Source organism: Eleutherodactylus coqui, chromosome 2 (assembly GCF_035609145.1).
Source record: "Eleutherodactylus coqui strain aEleCoq1 chromosome 2, aEleCoq1.hap1, whole genome shotgun sequence".
Classification (NCBI taxonomy): domain Eukaryota; kingdom Metazoa; phylum Chordata; class Amphibia; order Anura; family Eleutherodactylidae; genus Eleutherodactylus; species Eleutherodactylus coqui.
The window spans coordinates 267,101,570-267,120,588 of NC_089838.1; the positions used below are offsets into that span (position 1 = coordinate 267,101,570).

At 43.2% G+C, this 19,019-nt stretch overlaps 1 protein-coding gene across 1 annotated transcript in view; it reads right to left on the bottom strand.

Moving 5' to 3' along the window:
• Positions 1-19,019, bottom strand: part of RASGRF1 (Ras protein specific guanine nucleotide releasing factor 1) — a 66,113-nt gene that overhangs the window by 38,460 nt on the left and 8,634 nt on the right. Inside the window, exons 2-7 of the mRNA XM_066592988.1 lie at positions 18,134-18,240; positions 11,218-11,365; positions 2,764-2,853; positions 2,426-2,679; positions 2,231-2,310; positions 1,939-2,132 (exon numbers count right to left, since the gene is read on the bottom strand). Of these exons, the coding sequence (XP_066449085.1) occupies positions 1,939-2,132; positions 2,231-2,310; positions 2,426-2,679; positions 2,764-2,853; positions 11,218-11,365; positions 18,134-18,240 (873 nt within the window). The remainder of the gene's footprint in view (positions 1-1,938; positions 2,133-2,230; positions 2,311-2,425; positions 2,680-2,763; positions 2,854-11,217; positions 11,366-18,133; positions 18,241-19,019) is intronic.

Below are 19,019 nucleotides of genomic sequence, written 5' to 3' on the forward strand. Positions count from 1 at the left end.
TGAAAAAAATAGGGAGAAGCATGTGATGTAATTTGGTTACCAAGCCACTAGATGTCAGCCTTGCAGTTATTCTCTATTATCTGGATTGGGAAGGCTCAAGTTTCTCCTTGTGGAGAGGACCTAGAAGGTGCAGGGAAAAAGTCATGCATGCTCCTCTCCGAAATTTTGTATGCAAATGGGAGATTGTACAATGCCTCTGCAGCACCATCTATTGGAAGACAGTCCCTCTATAAGTCCTTCTAAGGCCTTAGTCAGACAGGCATTTTTTCGCGCGATTTGCACATGCGATTCGCGCATATATAGAACCAATGGTTCGCTATGGTATTGGTCACATGTCCGCTTTTTATGCGGATATGCGATAAATTATAGGGCACGACGATTCGCAGATCGCGCCTATCTGCGTTCGGCGTTTTATGTGCGCACCAAAATCATTTACTGCAGCTAGCTGCGTTTTTTTCGCCGGCCAGTCTAAGTTTCATGCGCATTTTGATGCGCACGGCGATTTTTCTCCGGTCAGACGGGCGTTTTGCTGCGACGATTAACGCGGCTAGGTGCAGATTTTTCCCGCGATTTTTCGCCCCCGGTCACGCGATTTGTGTATCCGCATTCGACATGCGATGCGCAAATCGCGCGAAAAAACGCCCGTCTGACTAAGGCCTAACAGGTCTTGTAACTATCATCTATTATGCTGTGAGTTTGGGTTAGTAGTCCCAAGGTAGGGTCAAGACACTTGTTTTTAATATGAGTGCAAAAATGCCTCCCTAATACGCCTGTGTGAAATTGGCAATATAGAAGCTGCATAAAGCAATAAATAAACTATGCATATTACTTTCATGAAGCCTGCCAGCTTCTTCCGTGTTCTGAGAAGTGGGCACCTGTCATTTTTCTTTTAGTCTTGGAAAACCCCTTTCATGGTCTATTCTAAGTATAAACCATCAATATTTAAAGGGAATGTATCACCTCTATTATTTTCACTTATTTAAATCCAGATAGTGAAAAATGTTCAAATTTTTTCTAATCTGTTTTTATTTTCTGATCATAGATTTTTTCTTATTCTATTGTCTGCACATAACTATGGGGGCCGCCATCTAGTCTTTGCTGCAGAGATATGCTTTACAGCAGAACTCATGGGCCATGGACACAATGGATAACAACTGACCCATTCACTTCTATGGGAGACTGTTCTGGGCATGTTCTTTGACGTGGAGAGGTCATTGTGCAGAGAGGGGGAGGAAGTGATATGTGATTATCACCTATTGTGAATGCTGGATCCTGTCTTATCTATATAGAGGTGCTACCATTCATTGCAATCCTGCCTATGGTGATTATGAGATGACTGCTGAAAAGTTCTCTCCACAGATAAGAACGTTTCAAACTATTATTAGTCTGCAGGATACTAGGATTTTTTTTGAAAGATAGATTCATTAAAATAAAATTTAAAAAACTAGAAATTCTTAAATATGTATAAACATAAAAACTTGATTTATGCAGTAGCTCATTTATTGATGACAGATTCCCTTTAAAGGGGTTGTGCCAAGTTATAAAGCTATCCCCTATCCACAAGATAGGGGATAACTTTATGATAGGCAAAAATCTCATTGCTGGAACCCTCACTGATAGAGGGTCTGATCGGTAGGTACCCAAGTGAATGGAGAGCAGGTCGCACAGATGCACAGTTGCTCCATTTACTTCTATGACAGTGCTGGAGATTGCCAAAGTGTTTAAACTCAGTAATTTCTGGTACTATCATTCAAATGCATGGAGCAGCCGCAACGCCTACATAAGCCTTGCTCCATTTACCCGGTGGCCGACCAGAACCCTTTTTTCGTGATCAGTGGGGGTTCCAGGGATAACTTTATAACCTGGCATAACCCCTGGGTAACCCCTTTACCATAGTTAATTCAAAACAACATTAGGTAACAGTTGATTCATGGAGACCTGGAACATTGGGTAGGTGAGAAAGGTTTCCAAAGTCCGCTCCTCACAGTCTGGTTTGGCCTCATATTGTTTTAATAGTTTGTCAAAGTCTCGGTTCTGCTTGCAATGAGCCAGGATCTGCAGGCTGTACTGATGGTTCCGCACAAACTCTTGGTAGATGTTTAGCATTGGTAAAAGAATGTCAAACAGATCCGCTGAAAAAAGAGACAATCAGAAAGAAGTACAAAAACAGATCAATTTAGACTGAAAATCCCACAGACAAAAGGTGCTAGAACCAGAAATCAGATCTCACCCAACACCAGTGTGGGCCAGCTGGAGATTCTCGCTTTCAGACCCTGGTAGAAGATCTGGTGCAAAAACATGATGGTTTCACTGTAGAGGAAAAAGGCAAAAACGCAGAAATGTCAATCATATGAAAAGCAAGAGCCATACAGATGAAACCAGAGCAAACATATGACGTATACAAGTATAGACAAGACACATCTACCTATTGAGAAAGATGCTGCTGACGTCGTCGTGAGTGATTGGAGGCTTCTTTGAACTGGCAGCCATACGTAGAGGACGCAGGAAGTTGTTGACCAGGATATGCAGCTGCTGCACATACTCTGCCTCGGCCTCCAGCATGCTGAACACCACCTGGTTCCTCTTACGCATGCTGTCTGCATGCGGAGATCTGGAGTAATCTTGGATTATGCTCTTCCACTTCCGCCGGCATAGCCAACCACGTAAGAAACTCTGAACCTGCAGACAGCATAGAAAAGAATAGGATGGAGTGCATCATTACTGGAAAGTCCATGGGCAAAAAGGGGAAGTGGGATAGTTTACCTTCTTTATTTTCTTGATGTCAGTGTCCTCAGTTGCTGCGGAACTTGGAGTAGACTGAATCCGCTCGTTGTCTTTAAGCAATGATGCAATCTAGAAGAAGCATTGAGGCAGGAATACACATTAAAAAACACTAAACTATTGCACAGACATAAGTACTATATTGAACAGTATGGTCTGTCTATCTATTCCAAAGGTTGACAACATTATGAATACTATTTTGGGGGCCTCTCCTGACATGTCTCTTCCCGTAAATACTTGTATTTCCCATAAAATAATATTTTAGCACACCTTTTTTCTTTAGAATGCCGCATTGTGCTGTTCCGCTATTATCCCTCCTGGATTTAAATGAATAAATCGACAACTGGGTGTTATTATTCTTTTTGTCTAAAGGGCATGCCCCTACACAGTCTCACACTATCCTATTAGTGCCGGCATTGTCCAATTGTTTAGGAACACACTTTACTAACAAGAAGATAGCTATCAATTTATTCATACATTTACAGGAGGAATAACAGAGGAACAACACAATGCAGATCTAGAATAAAAAATACCCCATTGTTAATAGAGCAGACATGTCAGGACAGCTGATGGGTCCTCTTTAAAAACAGAAAGTAATACTGTATACTATTTTAATTTGTCTAACATTAAAGGGGTTGTCCAGCTTCAAACTGTTGATGGCCTATTATCAGGGTAGGCCAGCACTAGTAGATTGGCGTGGGTCAGCAGCCCAGGGCCCTCACTGATCAGCAGTTTGTTCATGCACAGAGCTGTTTTGTACTAGAAATGGACATATCCATTGCACTGTAGCAGCAGCCCGGCTTAATATTATAGACAAGGTTTCCATTAGTGTCAATGGGAACTTTGCCTGTTATATGAAGTGGGCTGCTCCTGCGGTTGGTAGGAAGCTGTCCACTTCCTGCGGAAATCAACTCCCTGCATCAGTGCAGCGGCCCTGATTGCTGAGGGCCCTGAGCATTAGAACTGCACCGATCTACTATTGATGGCCTAATGTGAGCTTAGTTTTTGAGTTCAGTACTGATTGTGTAAATCCATATATAATTAGCTCCCCCTAGTGGTGGCTGCATACAAAGAGAATCATTATATCAGCTATAAAAACAAAGCTCCACCCATATGTAGTAGATAAAATATGCAATTAATACCTTCTATCTCTACATGAGCATATAGGTGCAGTCAGCCACTGTCACCCGTTCCCTACAACACAAGTAACTTTTGGCTGCTCCAGCCCTGTGACTTTGCACTCACATTGAAATGAATGTGGTCGCAGTGCGAGTCACAGGTTGATTTGCCCCATGGCTTGCAAAAAAATCCATTATGGTTGAATATTTTGTGACCTGCAGTTGCAGCAAGCTGTGACTTGCACCAAGATTGTATTCATGTCAATGTGAGTGTGAGGTCACAGGGGTACACAGCGATTTTTGGTCACAAGACCCCTGTTGTGTCCAAATGTCACCATGTAGCCCTAGCCTTAGCTACAAGGCAATAGACAAAAATCCTCTATTATACAAGACCGATACAGATTTTTCAATGTATGGACTTCTGCTTATCCCAAATTGACAAGTACAGCAGCCAGGATCCACACACTAATCACTGATCTCCAATTTTACTGGCAGAGGCAACTTGCTTCCTCTGCATTAAAAGCAATTGGAGTTACCATAAATTGTTGAGGTTTAGGAAGTTGGGATATTTGGAGTTGTTTTGTTGAGCCACTACCCCCACCATTGAGTTACTTTACACTGAACGATCGATCACTGCATTAGGCGTAGCTGGCGTGTGACATGTTTTGATCAGTACCATGTGATGGGTGTGTCATGATCTGCTCTTAAATAATGTGCTGGCCTCGCCTGAATGCAACATTTGGCAGTCATGGGCACCAAGTCACGTGATGACTTGGGCAACTTTGACCGTGGGCAGCTGGTTGATGCCCGGAGGTGTGGTGCCAGTATTTATGAAACAGTCACACTTATTGGCTGTTCTGGAACCATAGGATTAAGAGTGTATCAAGACTGGTTGAACCACAGATAGACATCTGACCAAAGATCACACAGCAGCAGGCCATTTTTGGTTGAGGTGAGTACATCTGGTATATCAGCAACTACTGTAGGTGCCACAGTGGACCAAATGACCCAGCAGTAAAAACAGCAGGGAAGTTATACAAATTTTCACAATGACCATGTGCACTTTTAAGAAGCCAGTATATTTTTTGACCACTAGTAACAAGTGATCATGATCTTGCTTCCATCTTAGTACTATAAGCACAGGGGCAGCTGAATCAGCCTTTTAGTGTATGGATGCTTCAAACAGGAGCAACAATTTCAGCTTCTTGCAGAAAACATATGGCATCTGCATGGACTTACTTGAATATTTTCTTAAACTTATGCACTGGAAATGACTAACAGATTTCAGGAAAACTACTGCATACCCCCCAGTATCCAAGAGGTTAATGATCAGCAATTGCTTATGAAAAGCGCAAAATCTGGCAGTCATAAATATTCAAAGTTTTCAGCTTTTACTATGAAATAATTCTCATTAACACATCAAAGTGTCATAGCTGTGACACAGACATCACATCCCAATGACACTATGTCCTCCTCCTATTTATCTCAACACAAAGGGAGCACTAGATGAAAAGTGCATAGCACTCAGCGCATTTAACACTATACATGACGGAGACTTAACTCTGCATCAACTGAGCACCCAACTACTACTAGTGAGCCGCACATGTGAAGGATCCACAAGGAGAAAAGCTAGCCTCTGTGAATGTAAGGAGACCTGGGGGCACAGGAGACGTTCTCCACAAAACTAGTTATAGTGTAAGGAGACCTGGGGGCGCAGGAGACGTTCTCCACAAAACTAGTTATAGTGTAAGGAGACCTGGGGGCGCAGGAGACGTTCTCCACAAAACTAGTTATACTGTAAGGAGACCTGGGGGCACAGGAGACATTCTCCACAAAACTAGTTATACTGTAAGGAGACCTGGGGGCGCAGGAGACGTTCTACACAAAACTAGTTATAGTGTAAGGAGACCTGGGGGCACAGGAGACGTTCTCCACAAAACTAGTTATAGTGTAAAGAGACCTGGGGGCGCAGGAGACATTCTCCACAAAACTAGTTATAGTGTAAGGAGACCTGGGGGCGCAGGAGACGTTCTCCACAAAACTAGTTATACTGTAAGGAGACCTGGGGGCGCAGGAGACGTTCTCCACAAAGCTAGTTATAGTGTAAGGAGACCTGGGGGCACAGGAGACGTTCTCCACAAAACTAGTTATAGTGTAAAGAGACCTGGGGGCGCAGGAGACATTCTCCACAAAACTAGTTATAGTGTAAGGAGGCCTGGGGGCACAGGAGACGGTCTCCACAAAACTAGTTATAGTGTAAGGAGACCTGGGGGCACAGGAGACGTTCTCCACAAAACTAGTTATAATGTAAGGAAACCTGGGGGCACAGTAAACATTCTGTACAGAACTAGTTATAGTGTAGGGAAACCTGGGGGCACAGGAGACGTTCTCTACAAAACTAGTTATAGTGTAAGGAGGCCTGGGGGCACAGGAGACGTTCTACACAAAACTAGTTATAGTGTAAGGAGACCTGGGGGCACAGGAGACGTTCTCCACAAAACTAGTTATAATGTAAGGAAACCTGGGGGCACAGTAAACATTCTGTACAGAACTAGTTATAGTGTAGGGAAACCTGGGGGCACAGGAGACGTTCTCCACAAAACTAGTTATAGTGTAAGGAGGCCTGGGGGCACAGGAGACGTTCTACATAAAACTAGTTATAGTGTAAGGAGACCTGGGGGCACAGGAGACGTTCTCCACAAAACTAGTTATAGTGTAAGGAGGCCTGGGGGCACAGGAGACGTTCTCCACAAAACTAGTTATAGTGTAAGGAGACCTGGGGGCACAGGAGACGTTCTCCACAAAACTAGTTATAGTGTAAGGAGACCTGGGGGCACAGGAGACGTTCTCCACAAAACTAGTTATAGTGTAAGGAGACCTGGGGGCACAGGAGACGTTCTCCACAAAACTAGTTATAGTGTAAGGAGACCTGGGGGCACAGGAGACGTTCTACACAAAACTAGTTATAGTGTAAGGAGACCTGGGGGCACAGGAGACGTTCTACACAAAACTAGTTATAGTGTAAGGAGACCTGGGGGCACAGGAGACATTCTCCACAAAACTAGTTATAGTGTAAGGAGACCTGGGGGCACAGGAGACGTTCTACACAAAACTAGTTATAGTGTAAGGAGACCTGGGGGCACAGGAGACGTTCTCCACAAAACTAGTTACAGTGTAAAGAGACCTGGGGGCACAGGAGACGTTCTCCACAAAACTAGTTACAGTGTAAGGAGACCTGGGGGCACAGGAGACGTTCTCCACAAAACTAGTTATAATGTAAGGAAACCTGGGGGCACAGTAAACATTCTGTACAGAACTAGTTATAGTGTAGGGAAACATGGGGGCACAGGAGACGTTCTCCACAAAACTAGTTATAGTGTAAGGAGGCCTGGGGGCACAGGAGACGTTCTACACAAAACTAGTTATAGTGTAAGGAGACCTGGGGGCACAGGAGACGTTCTCCACAAAACTAGTTATAGTGTAAGGAGACCTGGGGGCACAGGAGACGTTCTCCACAAAACTAGTTACAGTGTAAAGAGACCTGGGGGCACAGGAGACGTTCTCCACAAAACTAGTTACAGTGTAAGGAGACCTGGGGGCACAGGAGACGTTCTCCACAAAACTAGTTATAATGTAAGGAAACCTGGGGGCACAGTAAACATTCTGTACAGAACTAGTTATAGTGTAGGGAAACCTGGGGGCACAGGAGACGTTCTCCACAAAACTAGTTATAGTGTAAGGAGACCTGGGGGCACAGGAGACGTTCTCCACAAAACTAGTTATAATGTAAGGAAACCTGGGGGCACAGTAAACATTCTGTACAGAACTAGTTATAGTGTAAGGAGACCTGGGGGCACAGGAGACGTTCTCCACAAAACTAGTTATAGTGTAAGGAGACCTGGGGGCACAGGAGACGTTCTGCACAAAACTAGTTATAGTGTAAGGAGACCTGGGGGCACAGGAGACGTTCTCCACAAAACTAGTTATAGTGTAAGGAGACCTGGGGGCACAGGAGACGTTCTCCACAAAACTAGTTACAGTGTAAGGAGACCTGGGGGCACAGGAGACGTTCTCCACAAAACTAGTTACAGTGTAAGGAGACCTGGGGGCACAGGAGACGTTCTCCACAAAACTAGTTATAATGTAAGGAAACCTGGGGGCACAGTAAACATTCTGTACAGAACTAGTTATAGTGTAGGGAAACCTGGGGGCACAGGAGACGTTCTCCACAAAACTAGTTATAGCAGAAATATAATTTCAGCTTGGTAAACCTAATAGCATCTAGCAAGTATCTATCTAGTGCTCTCTATTTATTTGTAGTTGTATACTAATATTGTAATATATACCTACTTGTACACCTGCGCTTGCTCTTCAGGAGTCATTAGCAAAAAAGATTCCGGCTGTTGCCCTGATAATCTTTAACCCCTTCAGGACATGGCCTATATTAGTCTTACAGACCAAGCCTTATTTTTCAAATCTGACATCAGTCACTTTATGTGGTAACAACTTTTGAAAGCTTTTACTTATCGATGAGGTTCTGAGATTGTTTTTTGTGACATTATAATTTATGTTCATGGTAATTTTTCCATCAATAAACTTTGCATATATTACTAAAAACAATAAAAATCTACTGAATATTTGGAAAAATTTTCAATTTTCAAACTTTGAGTTTTTAAGCCTGTAAGACAGATAGTCAAACACCACAAAATAGCTAATAACATTTACCATAGTCCTACTTTATATTAAAATCATTTTCAAGTGTTATTTTATTTTTTTAGGACCCCACAAAGTATAAACCGTATTTTTTGCTTTATAGGATGCACTTTTTATGGGGGGAGGGGAGGGGGAGTCAATGTTTCTTATAAAGCTAATGCGCCAAAATTTGGATCCGGACGGCAGCAGAAAATGTAAATTTTTCCAGTAATATGTAGGTTTAGGCCCAGAAAAAGCACCCTACGATGCACCCAATTACTTCCGATCACGGAAATGGCCAATATGTCCACATAAACTGCTGTTTGGGCACATGGCAGGACTCAGTAGGGAAGAACCAGCATGTGACTTTATGTACAAGCTGTGCAGGCTACATAGCGGTAAAACATAGAACGGTGGTTTAACGCAATAATGGGATTATAATTCCCGGTACGTGCGGTATATTTTGACGCAATACTTTATTTACAGGCCGGTTTGCGTGGGGCACATTTCACAGTGATAAATGGTGTCCTTTCTTATCCCTTGTTTATAACAGACTCTGCACCATTATTGGGCCGATCCCTTCTTACCAGTGGAGGGAATGACACTAGGAAAGTGTTACCCTGGTACAATACTCATGGTCTCACTTCTAGAAGTACTGGGATCCCCCTTTTCTGGTCTCCAAATGTTAGGGCCTTGATGACCTCCTCCTGGAATTCAAGAAAGGTGCCCCTCGGGCCTACAGAATGATACAGCATGTAGGCATTATACAAAGCCACCTGTATGAGGTGCATGGCCAGTTTTTATACCACACCCTTGTTTTCTGCATGGCATTGTATGGCTTGAGAACTTGATTAGACAGGTCAACCCCTCCCATGTGCCTATTGTAGTCAAGGACACAGTCTGGCTTGGGGGTCTCCGTACTGGTACCTTGTACTGGGCAGGGGGTACTGCTATAGCCATGTATTGTACTAAATATAAGGACATCCCTCTTGACACACAATACCTAGTCGCTGCATAGTGCCATGCTCTCACCTTTTCTAAGAATTTGCCCATGCAGTGACTTAGGGAACTTTTAGTGTTTTTTTTCTTCTAACAGTGCACTGTAAGGCCGCGGTCAGATGAGTGATCTTTTGTGCTTCTATAAGAACCATTGGTTCCCTATGAAGTGTTCATATGTCTGTCTTTTAGAGGCACAAAATACTCGCACCTGCAAGAGATAGGACATGTATGTCTGTAAGGTCCGTGCTGGGTGTAAAGTTACAGGGGATGAAGGGACTCTGGGTGGGTTCCGTTAATCCCTGCGAGGAGTCTCCTCATCACTGAACACTGTGACAGTGCTGTGGGACCCCCCGCGGGGACCAAAGAATTCCTTGTTAGAGCTGTGGCAGCGGACCGTGATGCCATCCCATTGCTTTCAATGGAGCCGTCGCTGCTGCCCCCCCTTTGAAAGCAATGGGATGAAGGCAACTTCCGCATGGATTTTTGGGGAAGGGCTTGATACATAAGCCCTTCCCTGAAAATAAGCCCTAGCTGCTTGAAAAAAAAAGTAGATACATCACCTCTCCGGCAATGTCCAGCTCTGGCGCGTCTTCTTCCTGGCATCCTAGCACTCTTCTGAAGTATTTATTCCTGGCTGGGGATTTAAAAATCTGCACCGCCTGCAAGCGCTGGGTTTGATTGGCTGAGTGCTGTGACCAATCACAGGCAGCGCTCAGCCATTTATTGAATTTAGTTTAATCATCCTCAGCAAATACTAATTGTTGCAGATTTTGCTTTAGATTACTTTCGTATATGCAGCAAAATTCACGGGTACATAAAATGTAAAAAACAATGAAAAATACATTACACTTAACTTGTTCACCTTCTTCCCACTCTGTAGAGTCTTGCCTGCTTCCTGGTCTCTGCATCCTGGTATCCAGTGAGGATATGTCTTATAGACACATTGACTGCTGCAGCCAATCATAGGCTGCAGTGGTCACATGGGTGAAAAGATTATCGCTGGAGGCCAAGAGAGACTGTCGGGAGAGCAAGCAAGACTCTGTACTGAGCACGGAGAAAACCTATAGGGTAAGTAGCCCTTTTTTGGGACTCAACCTACAACGGCAAATCCGCTTGTATATCCACACTGAAATGGTACTGCTTTGCTGCTGCAAAACTGCCTACAGAGTTGCTGCTGAAAAAACCTACCCCATTTGAACCTACCGTGTCCCTAGGGCCCGTGCATGTAGACATAATACAGATCCATGTTGTATAGATCCATGATACATCACCCAGACTGCTATTGTATTGGCGCATACTGTATCTACAATATTATAATGGGATCACATGGAATCATGTGAAATCTCTGAAAAAAGAAATATTTTTCCATGTTTCAAATACTTCAGTCCCGGGTGGACCAGCTCTCTTTGTGCCCATGGCAGGAGGTTTTACTAGGTGCCCCCCTACCTCCCTCAATCACTAAAGTACAGGTGTTGGAAGGACAGTCACTCTTGTACTGGCATTGCTTAGACCCCTCTAATTACTAATGAGTCTTGGTTACCACTAGAGAGAATACGATATGTAAATACTGGAATGGCAACACCGGAATCGTGCAAGACATGTGAAAGTTCCCTAACAAGATTCCCACCTCAGATTTGAGGCGCTCGACCTCCACCTCTCCGTCTTCTATCTGTTGTCTCAGTTGTTTGGCAACCTTCTTTTCAGTTTCGACAATTTGCAGTAAATGCAAGTACTTTTGCATCAAACCTTCATGCTCGGTCACCAGGGTCTTGTAGCTGGAGGAAAAGACATACAGTCAAAGGGTGAAATAATACAGTGGTTGGTATGTCTAAATATTAATAAGGTTACAATAAAGAACAGATGCCTTCAATGGGGAATGCGCTGCTCAGAGCGGACTGGAAAGAGATGGTCTTTAAGTTTCCATACAACTCACTTTTAAAAATCAAGTGCATGAATAGCAATTCCCTACTATAAACCAATCTTTCTGAATAGTGCCCTTTACAAGGATACTACCCTACCACAAGTAATTGGACACCTGAGCAAGAATCAAAAGTAGTATTTATTTACACATGGTAATACTTAGTATAGCCTCCTTTGGCCCTAATGACATCGGATACTCGCTGTGACATGCTATCTACTAATGTCGGATACACTTCAGCTGGTGTTTCCCTCCATTCATCCTGCAAACACCTGGTGAGTTCTCTCAAAGAAGAGGGATGCTGTTCACATTTTCTGACCTGACATTCCAGTTCATCACAAAGATGTTACATAGGGTTCAGGTCAGGACTATGTGCCGGCCAGTCCAATTGTGGAACATCCATATCCTCAAAATAAAATTATACAGTGTTGGACCTGTGACAAGGCCAGTTGTCTTGTTGGAAGTATTGCGGTCTGATCCTAGAGTATTGCCACATTGTCGGCAGCACATTATTGTCTAGAATGTCAAGGTACATCTTTGTGTTCATAGTTCTTGCCAATTAATGGAACGAGACCATGCCATGTAAAACATCGCCAGATCATAACAGAACCTCCGCCATACATAACTGTTGGCACAACACACTCAGGTAAAAGGCGTTCCCCGGGCTCCTCCACACCCAGGTACATCCATCAGATTGGAAGATGGAGTAGCGTGATTCGTCACTCATAGAACATTCTTCCATTGTTCAACTATCCGATGACGACACTCCTTGCACCGTTGTAGACAGGCCAATGCATTGAGCTTTGTGTTGGACCGCTTGTATGTAGCAGCATAACCCGTATATCCAACAGCATGCAGTTCCCATCACGAGGGTCTGCATCTTATGTAGCATGGTTTAGGGCATATGACATAATAATAATAAGACAAGATACCCATATGGGTGTCCAAATACTTTGGTTTGGGTAGTGTAAGAATACTTTGGTAATACAGCTGTGAAGACAAGAATCAAAATACATATTCCTTTCCACTTCCCCATTAACTTGTCAGCATCCAAATCCTAAAAGAACATTAAATATTACTGACTAGCCATCACCACTTTCAGCTTGTCTAGGAAGGCAATTTTGCATTTAACCTGCTGGAAATGTAACATCATTATTAGCCTTGTTTAGACAATACTACCTGGAAAAAATAGCAATTAGGGTTCCAATAGCAAATGGGTCACTATGCTTGGGGCACCTAAAAACACCAGCCAAATCAAATAACAGTGGTGCTATATGTGCCAAATGTCATGTTAAATGCATCCCAATTCATTATATTAAAGGAGTTCTCCAGGATTTTGACATTCGCGGCCCATCATTGATATTTTGGTAAGTAGGATTGAGCTGCGGTACCAAGTACCGTCACACCCATATGTGTGGCGCTGTGCCTGTATAAACACTGAAGGGGATACAGTTGCTCCAGGTCCTTCATTTTATTATGCTGCTCATCAAGGATCCTGAGAGTTGCTCCCCTATGGTCAAACATTGATAGCCTATATTAGTGTTTCCCAAACTCCAGTCCTCAAGGACCGCCAACAGGTCATGTTTTCAGGATTTCCTCAGTATTGCACAGGTGATGTAATTATTATCAGCGCCTCAGACATTGCCACAGGTATTTCTTCAAATCATCACCTGTCTTAAGGAGTCCTGGAAAATTCTTTTTCATTTTCATGTTTTCATTCCCACTTTCAAAAAAAGTATATATTTTTTGAGTTTTTTAGTCAATTTAGCCATATAAGGCCTTGTTTATTTTGCAGGATGACTTATATTTTTTAATGATACCACGCAATGTACCATATAATGTATTGAATTTTTTTTTTAAATTTCTAAGCTGGATGAAAAGAAAAAAAATGCGATTCTGCCATTGTGTTGTGAGGATATTGTTACAGCGTACATGTGGGTGCGGTAAAAATGACAAGTTGACTTTATTCTGCAGGTCAGTCAGATTATGGAGATATTAAGTTTACAGTTTTTTTCGTTACACTACTTTAAAAGAATAAAATCTCTTACAAAAAAAAAATGACAGTCTATGGCCATCTTCTGATGCGTATAACTTTTTCTATTTACTGTAGAAGGGGCTTTGTGAAGGCTTGTTGTTGCTTTTTTATTTTTGCAGGGCGAAATATAGTTTCTATTGGTACCATTTTCAGGGTGTTGAGTGACCAAAATGAAGTGCAATACTTCAGTGTAGTTTTTTCTGATGGTGTAAACCATAAGGGATAAATAATGCATTATTTTAATAGATCAGTTTTTAATGAATGCGGAGATACTACATTTTTTCATTTTTTTTTTTTTTTTATGAAAAGAGGGTTTTTTCAGTAGTTTTTAAAATCTTTTTCTTTTTAGTCCCCATTGGGGATTTGAAGGAGCAATCTTTTAATTGTTTATGCAATATACTGCATTACTTCAGTATTGCAGTATATTGTATTTCTGCTGGCATTCTATTAAGCCCTGCCATAGGGACGGCTTAATAGGCGAAATACAGGGAAGCCCTTGGGGCCTTCACAAGGTTTCAGGCTGCCATCACACCTGAACAGCACCTCGCAAACTCATTTCCAGCGGCAGTTCAGGAGACAAAAGAAAGACCCCTTGCTCTGTAATGCCATTTAAATGCTGCTATCAGAATTGACAGTGTCATTTAAATGGTTAATGGCTGTGATCTAAATTCTCTCTGGTTGTGGCCGTTGCAGCTGGGTGTCAACTGTTAAAGACAGCCGATCCCAGCTGCATATGGAGGGAGCTTGACTCCCAAGCTTGCTCCATGCTAACCTTGCACGCATTTGACAATTTATTGGTGTCGGACTCAATGGATTGTTAAATGATACACATTAATATTGTATTTGCAAAGTCAAACAGTGTTGTATTCAGTCATTAGAGGTTGTGTGCTCTTCCCAGGTACAACTTTCACACAAGGGCCCAGACACTTCAAGCTCCACCCATGTGAAAAAAAAAACTTGGAGAAAATGAATCACAGGACCAGCACAAGTATTGTGGCATGAAAAAGTTGCAAACTTTCACACATGCCTATTTACCCAAAAGGTTGTGACTTTGCAATTTTTCACCTAGCTCAGCATTTTCAAAAAGTGGTTAGGGCTCGGGGAGAGATGTTAGTCTCTGAATAAATACGGCGTATCTTATTCCAGCGCAATTCAACTTAAAATGGTGTATGAAATGGCGGTGTTAATAAATGTGGGCCTCTAGGTTTTAGCCTCTGTGAACACCAGAATACGGGTATATATTGTATTGTAATTGTGCAGAGTGAAGATGACAGGCAGACATTTCTGACCTTCCGGTCCCACAATATGATTAGTTAGCTCCATTACTCTAGATTAATCCCACTGCTCAGCTATGTGGCTCTCGGTGCTGAGAGGAGTAGTACATAGGAGTGGCATGTAAAGATCTGCCGGCGGCATTATAATTCCTTTCCACATGGGTGACCCAAGAATTCATCTCCTGTCAGCTCGGAAGTCTAGAAAACACAAGCTGTCTCCACTGGCCGAGTATTACTGCTTTTGCATTAGAGATAATTCATCCATTCCGGTAATTTAGAAGTACATTAAAAGTATTTTTCTAAGGCTGTGTTCACATGAGCTGCATTTTAGCAGCGATATAATTCGAGATATCACATTGTAGTGAATGGTGTTTTTATAACATCCTCCCCGCTGCTCCATTGACTTCAGTGGGGAAAAACCGTGGTGTGTAAAGCAACTTGGAGAAACTTCAATCAGTTCCTAGAAACTTCAGCTAAAGAAATGCAACGCAGCCGTTCATATCTGTCATTACTATTCTATATTGGGATCACTACTTATTCCCATAGGCAGGAGGCAGATGATGTCATAAGATATAGGAAAGCACAGTTTATATTGGTTATTTGCACAGGGGTTACACCTTGGTGACTACTTTCTACCATATACTTATGTACTGCAAGTCATCACGATCTTGGGAATATAGTATATACCAGCCTACAGCACACAAGCAGCAACACTGCAAGAAGCTATGAACCCTCAAACTCCAAGGCCTCTGGAAGAAGACCCAAAGGTTGAGGAAGACACATACCACACATAGGAGTGAGAAAAAAAAATATTTTTTTTATATTGTATTAGTTGCATATTTATAATCCCAACCAAGACAGTCCCAGATTCAAAGATAAGCAACGGGAGAAGGATGCATGCGCCATCATCAGTGCGGCACAAGCACATGGAAGGTTTAACGCATGACGTGTCTAGCGGGCATGGTGGAAAGGGGCATTTTTTTGCAGAATAGGCAAGGATAGAGCCCACACTGCTGGCAGAAGAGATTGCCCATTGGACGATCTGGGACAATATCTTGTCATGGGAGCTGGACTCGAAGAAGATAAAAGTAATGCTGTAATCCTCGGGACATCGCACATTTAAAAGTTTATTCAGTGACACAGCCAAAATTGAGCTGACAAACTTCTTTTAACCCTTTGCAATCCAATTTTGGATTCAGAGTTTCCTAGAGAGTTTTCTCTTTCTGCCATTATACAATGGCGCCATCTGCTGGCTAGAGTACTGCAGTATCGGACATGCTGGAGAGGCCCCTGACAACAAAGGTGCCAGTAATATACAGTAAGAATACCCTGCCGGACATCTTCCGACATCGGAGCTGTACAGCCTTCAATCAGTGTGTCTGAAGATGTCAGACAGTGGATTGGAAAGGGTTAACCTGCAGACAATGTTGACAAATAATAAAAAAATATATACTCATCAGCAACAGACCCCACGGCTTCAGCGCTGCATCGTTCTCTTTGCCAACAGCTGACTGCTGGAGCCAATCACAGACCATAGTGGTGCACTGTGATTGGCTGCAGTGGTCAGTCTGCATATGGAACGTCATGGTCTGCAGAATGAACAGAGGTGCGGTGCTGGAGTGTTAGGGATTTGAAGGTGGTGAGTATATGTCCTTTTATTGTTTTTCAACACTGTCTACGGGTAAAAGTTGTCCAGGAATACCATAAAATGGCTGCGGTCAGTGCAGGACGGGAGAATTCATGCGCAACTGAAGAGGAAAGGGGGCGGGTCAAGGGAAGGCTTTAGCATTAGGCTCCGCCCTCATCCTTCTCATTCTGAGCTGTACATTAATTTTCTAGTCAGTGTACCATCTGGTTTTGAAACGCTCACCTCTAATGGTCTGCAAATTAATTCTCCTGTCCTAGGATGGGTTTGCACAGGCTGCATAGACAGCATCCATTTCATACCAATCACAGATAACCCCTTTAAAAAAGTACTCTGGAAAACCCCTTTAAAAAGGAAATTTTGGGCCTCCATAACCAGTCACCATTTACCTTTGTTTGGTTGCCACTATATTTTGGCCACGTTCACATGCAGTGGATATGCACAACTCATATCGGACAGCACATGGACACACGTCTGTGTACTGTCCAACACGTGTGGGCAGTGGGCATTGCATGTGTAATATCTGGTCCATGATCAGAATACAATAGGGCCTGGCAGACTTGCACTTGATCGTGGTGCTGGACTGCACTTTCCAATCTTGCGACTTTCGAGCGGAGTCTGTTCTACATTTGAGTGTTTAGTGCACCTCATCCCTCATCACAATGATGTGGTGCGCTGAAAAAGCAAAAGTAAAACCGAGGCAAAGCGTCGCGTTTGAAATCGCGACGCTTTGCCGCGATCATGTGTGAGAGCGGCCTAAGGCCAGTCTAACACGATTGTGTTGCAACACATCCATAATAACGAATCATAATACAGATGTGTTAAAGATGACACTGCAACCGTATGTCACCTGCATTTCATCATTCTTTGACCTGCATTTGCCTCCATATTCACCGTCATTGGTTTTCCTTTGTATTTACCCAATTTACCCAAGAAATGCAAATATGGAGCCAAGAATGGCCGAAAGTGGCACATGGTGCGTTTTTAAGACAGAACCATGGAAAATACAGCTGTGTAAACAGATACATAGCCTTTCATTAGCGTGGTGTTATGGTCCACAAAAATGGAATAAAAAATACCCTCACCTGAAAGCAGCCTTGTATTTTATACTATTATCTTCTTTTTGCACTTTTCTTTTATTAATAGCATTAATTAGTGATGAGCAAGCATACTCGCTAAGGGCATTTGCTCGAGCGAGCATTGCCCTTAGCGAGTACCTGCCCGCTCGAGAGAATAGGTTCGGCTGCCGGCGTGGGTGACAGGTGAGTTGCGGCAGTGAGCAGGGGGAGCAGGGGGGGGGAGAGAGGGAGAGAGAGATCTCCCCTCCATTCCTCCCTGCTCTCCCCCGCCGCTCCCTGCCCGCCGCCGGCAGCCGAACCTTTTCTCTCGAGCAGTCAGGTACTCGCTAAGGGCAATGCTCGCTCGAGCAATTGCCCTTAGTGAGTATGCTCGCTCATCACTAGTATTAATTTCATACTCTATGTCTATGACAAAAGATCGCATTGGACTGACCAGCTAAATCAAGGAGATGCTGCCCATGCACCAGACTGGAATGAGCATTTCTCTTTGTTTTATGTCCACTGAAAGTGTTAGATTGTATTTACTTTCTATGCATTGTCCATGTAAGTATGCGACTGAGCTGGCCTATTCTCTGACAATCTCGCACTTTACCTTGCTCGTGAGATAGCGCTGACCCATTCTTCACAGTCGTTGGAGTCCTCTGTGCGCAGCTCCAAGGGCTTCTGATTCTCATGATTAAAGTTGATGATGAAACAATACTGTCAAACAAAAGACACAGTCAGCAAAATCCCTGAAGTCCACTGGAAGCATCCAGAGGCCACGTACAAAGAATACCTATGTAACAGAACGAGACATAAAACCAAGACAATGCTAAATGCTATATGATGACATTAAAGAACTAATGCCGATGCCCTGCCATTTACTACTGCTGAAGAAAGAGCTCCCCATAAACACGACATCCCCTAATATTACTGTAATGTGGCTGCATGGGGAGCACAAAAAATGTTCAGTTATTTAAATAGAAATCATCCCAAAAAAGCTTATGGTGTTGTTGCCAGTATACGAACATGCTGAGGGGTAACAGTTCTTCATATCATGCATAAACCATGTAGTGGGCATGTTAATTGTATCCAGCAGCGCCAGGGAATGTCATATGACTTCTGGCTTTCCTATTTGACAATCACCACCGGACTGCAGGCTGTTATATGGTAAGTGGCAGTCTGCATTCAGCTTAAAGGCTGGCAAGGACGGTGAGGAGTATCTGATGCTCTGTGCCGCCCCGTAGATTATTCGGTGACATAATAAGATATTATGGAATTTTCTCCAGATCCTCTGGCATTAGAGCTTTGCTTTTGATTCACCTCCTTAGTTCAGCATAGTTGTTGAATCATGGCAGATGGCTCTCGCTCAGCATCTTGGCATTTGTGCCCCGTCTCAGGATGCTCCACAGAAAGAGATTTGCCTTCACTGCACCGATATTTCTGAGTTTGTCAGTGCAGCCTTACATAAATTGATGCATGACTACTTATCAAGGGCC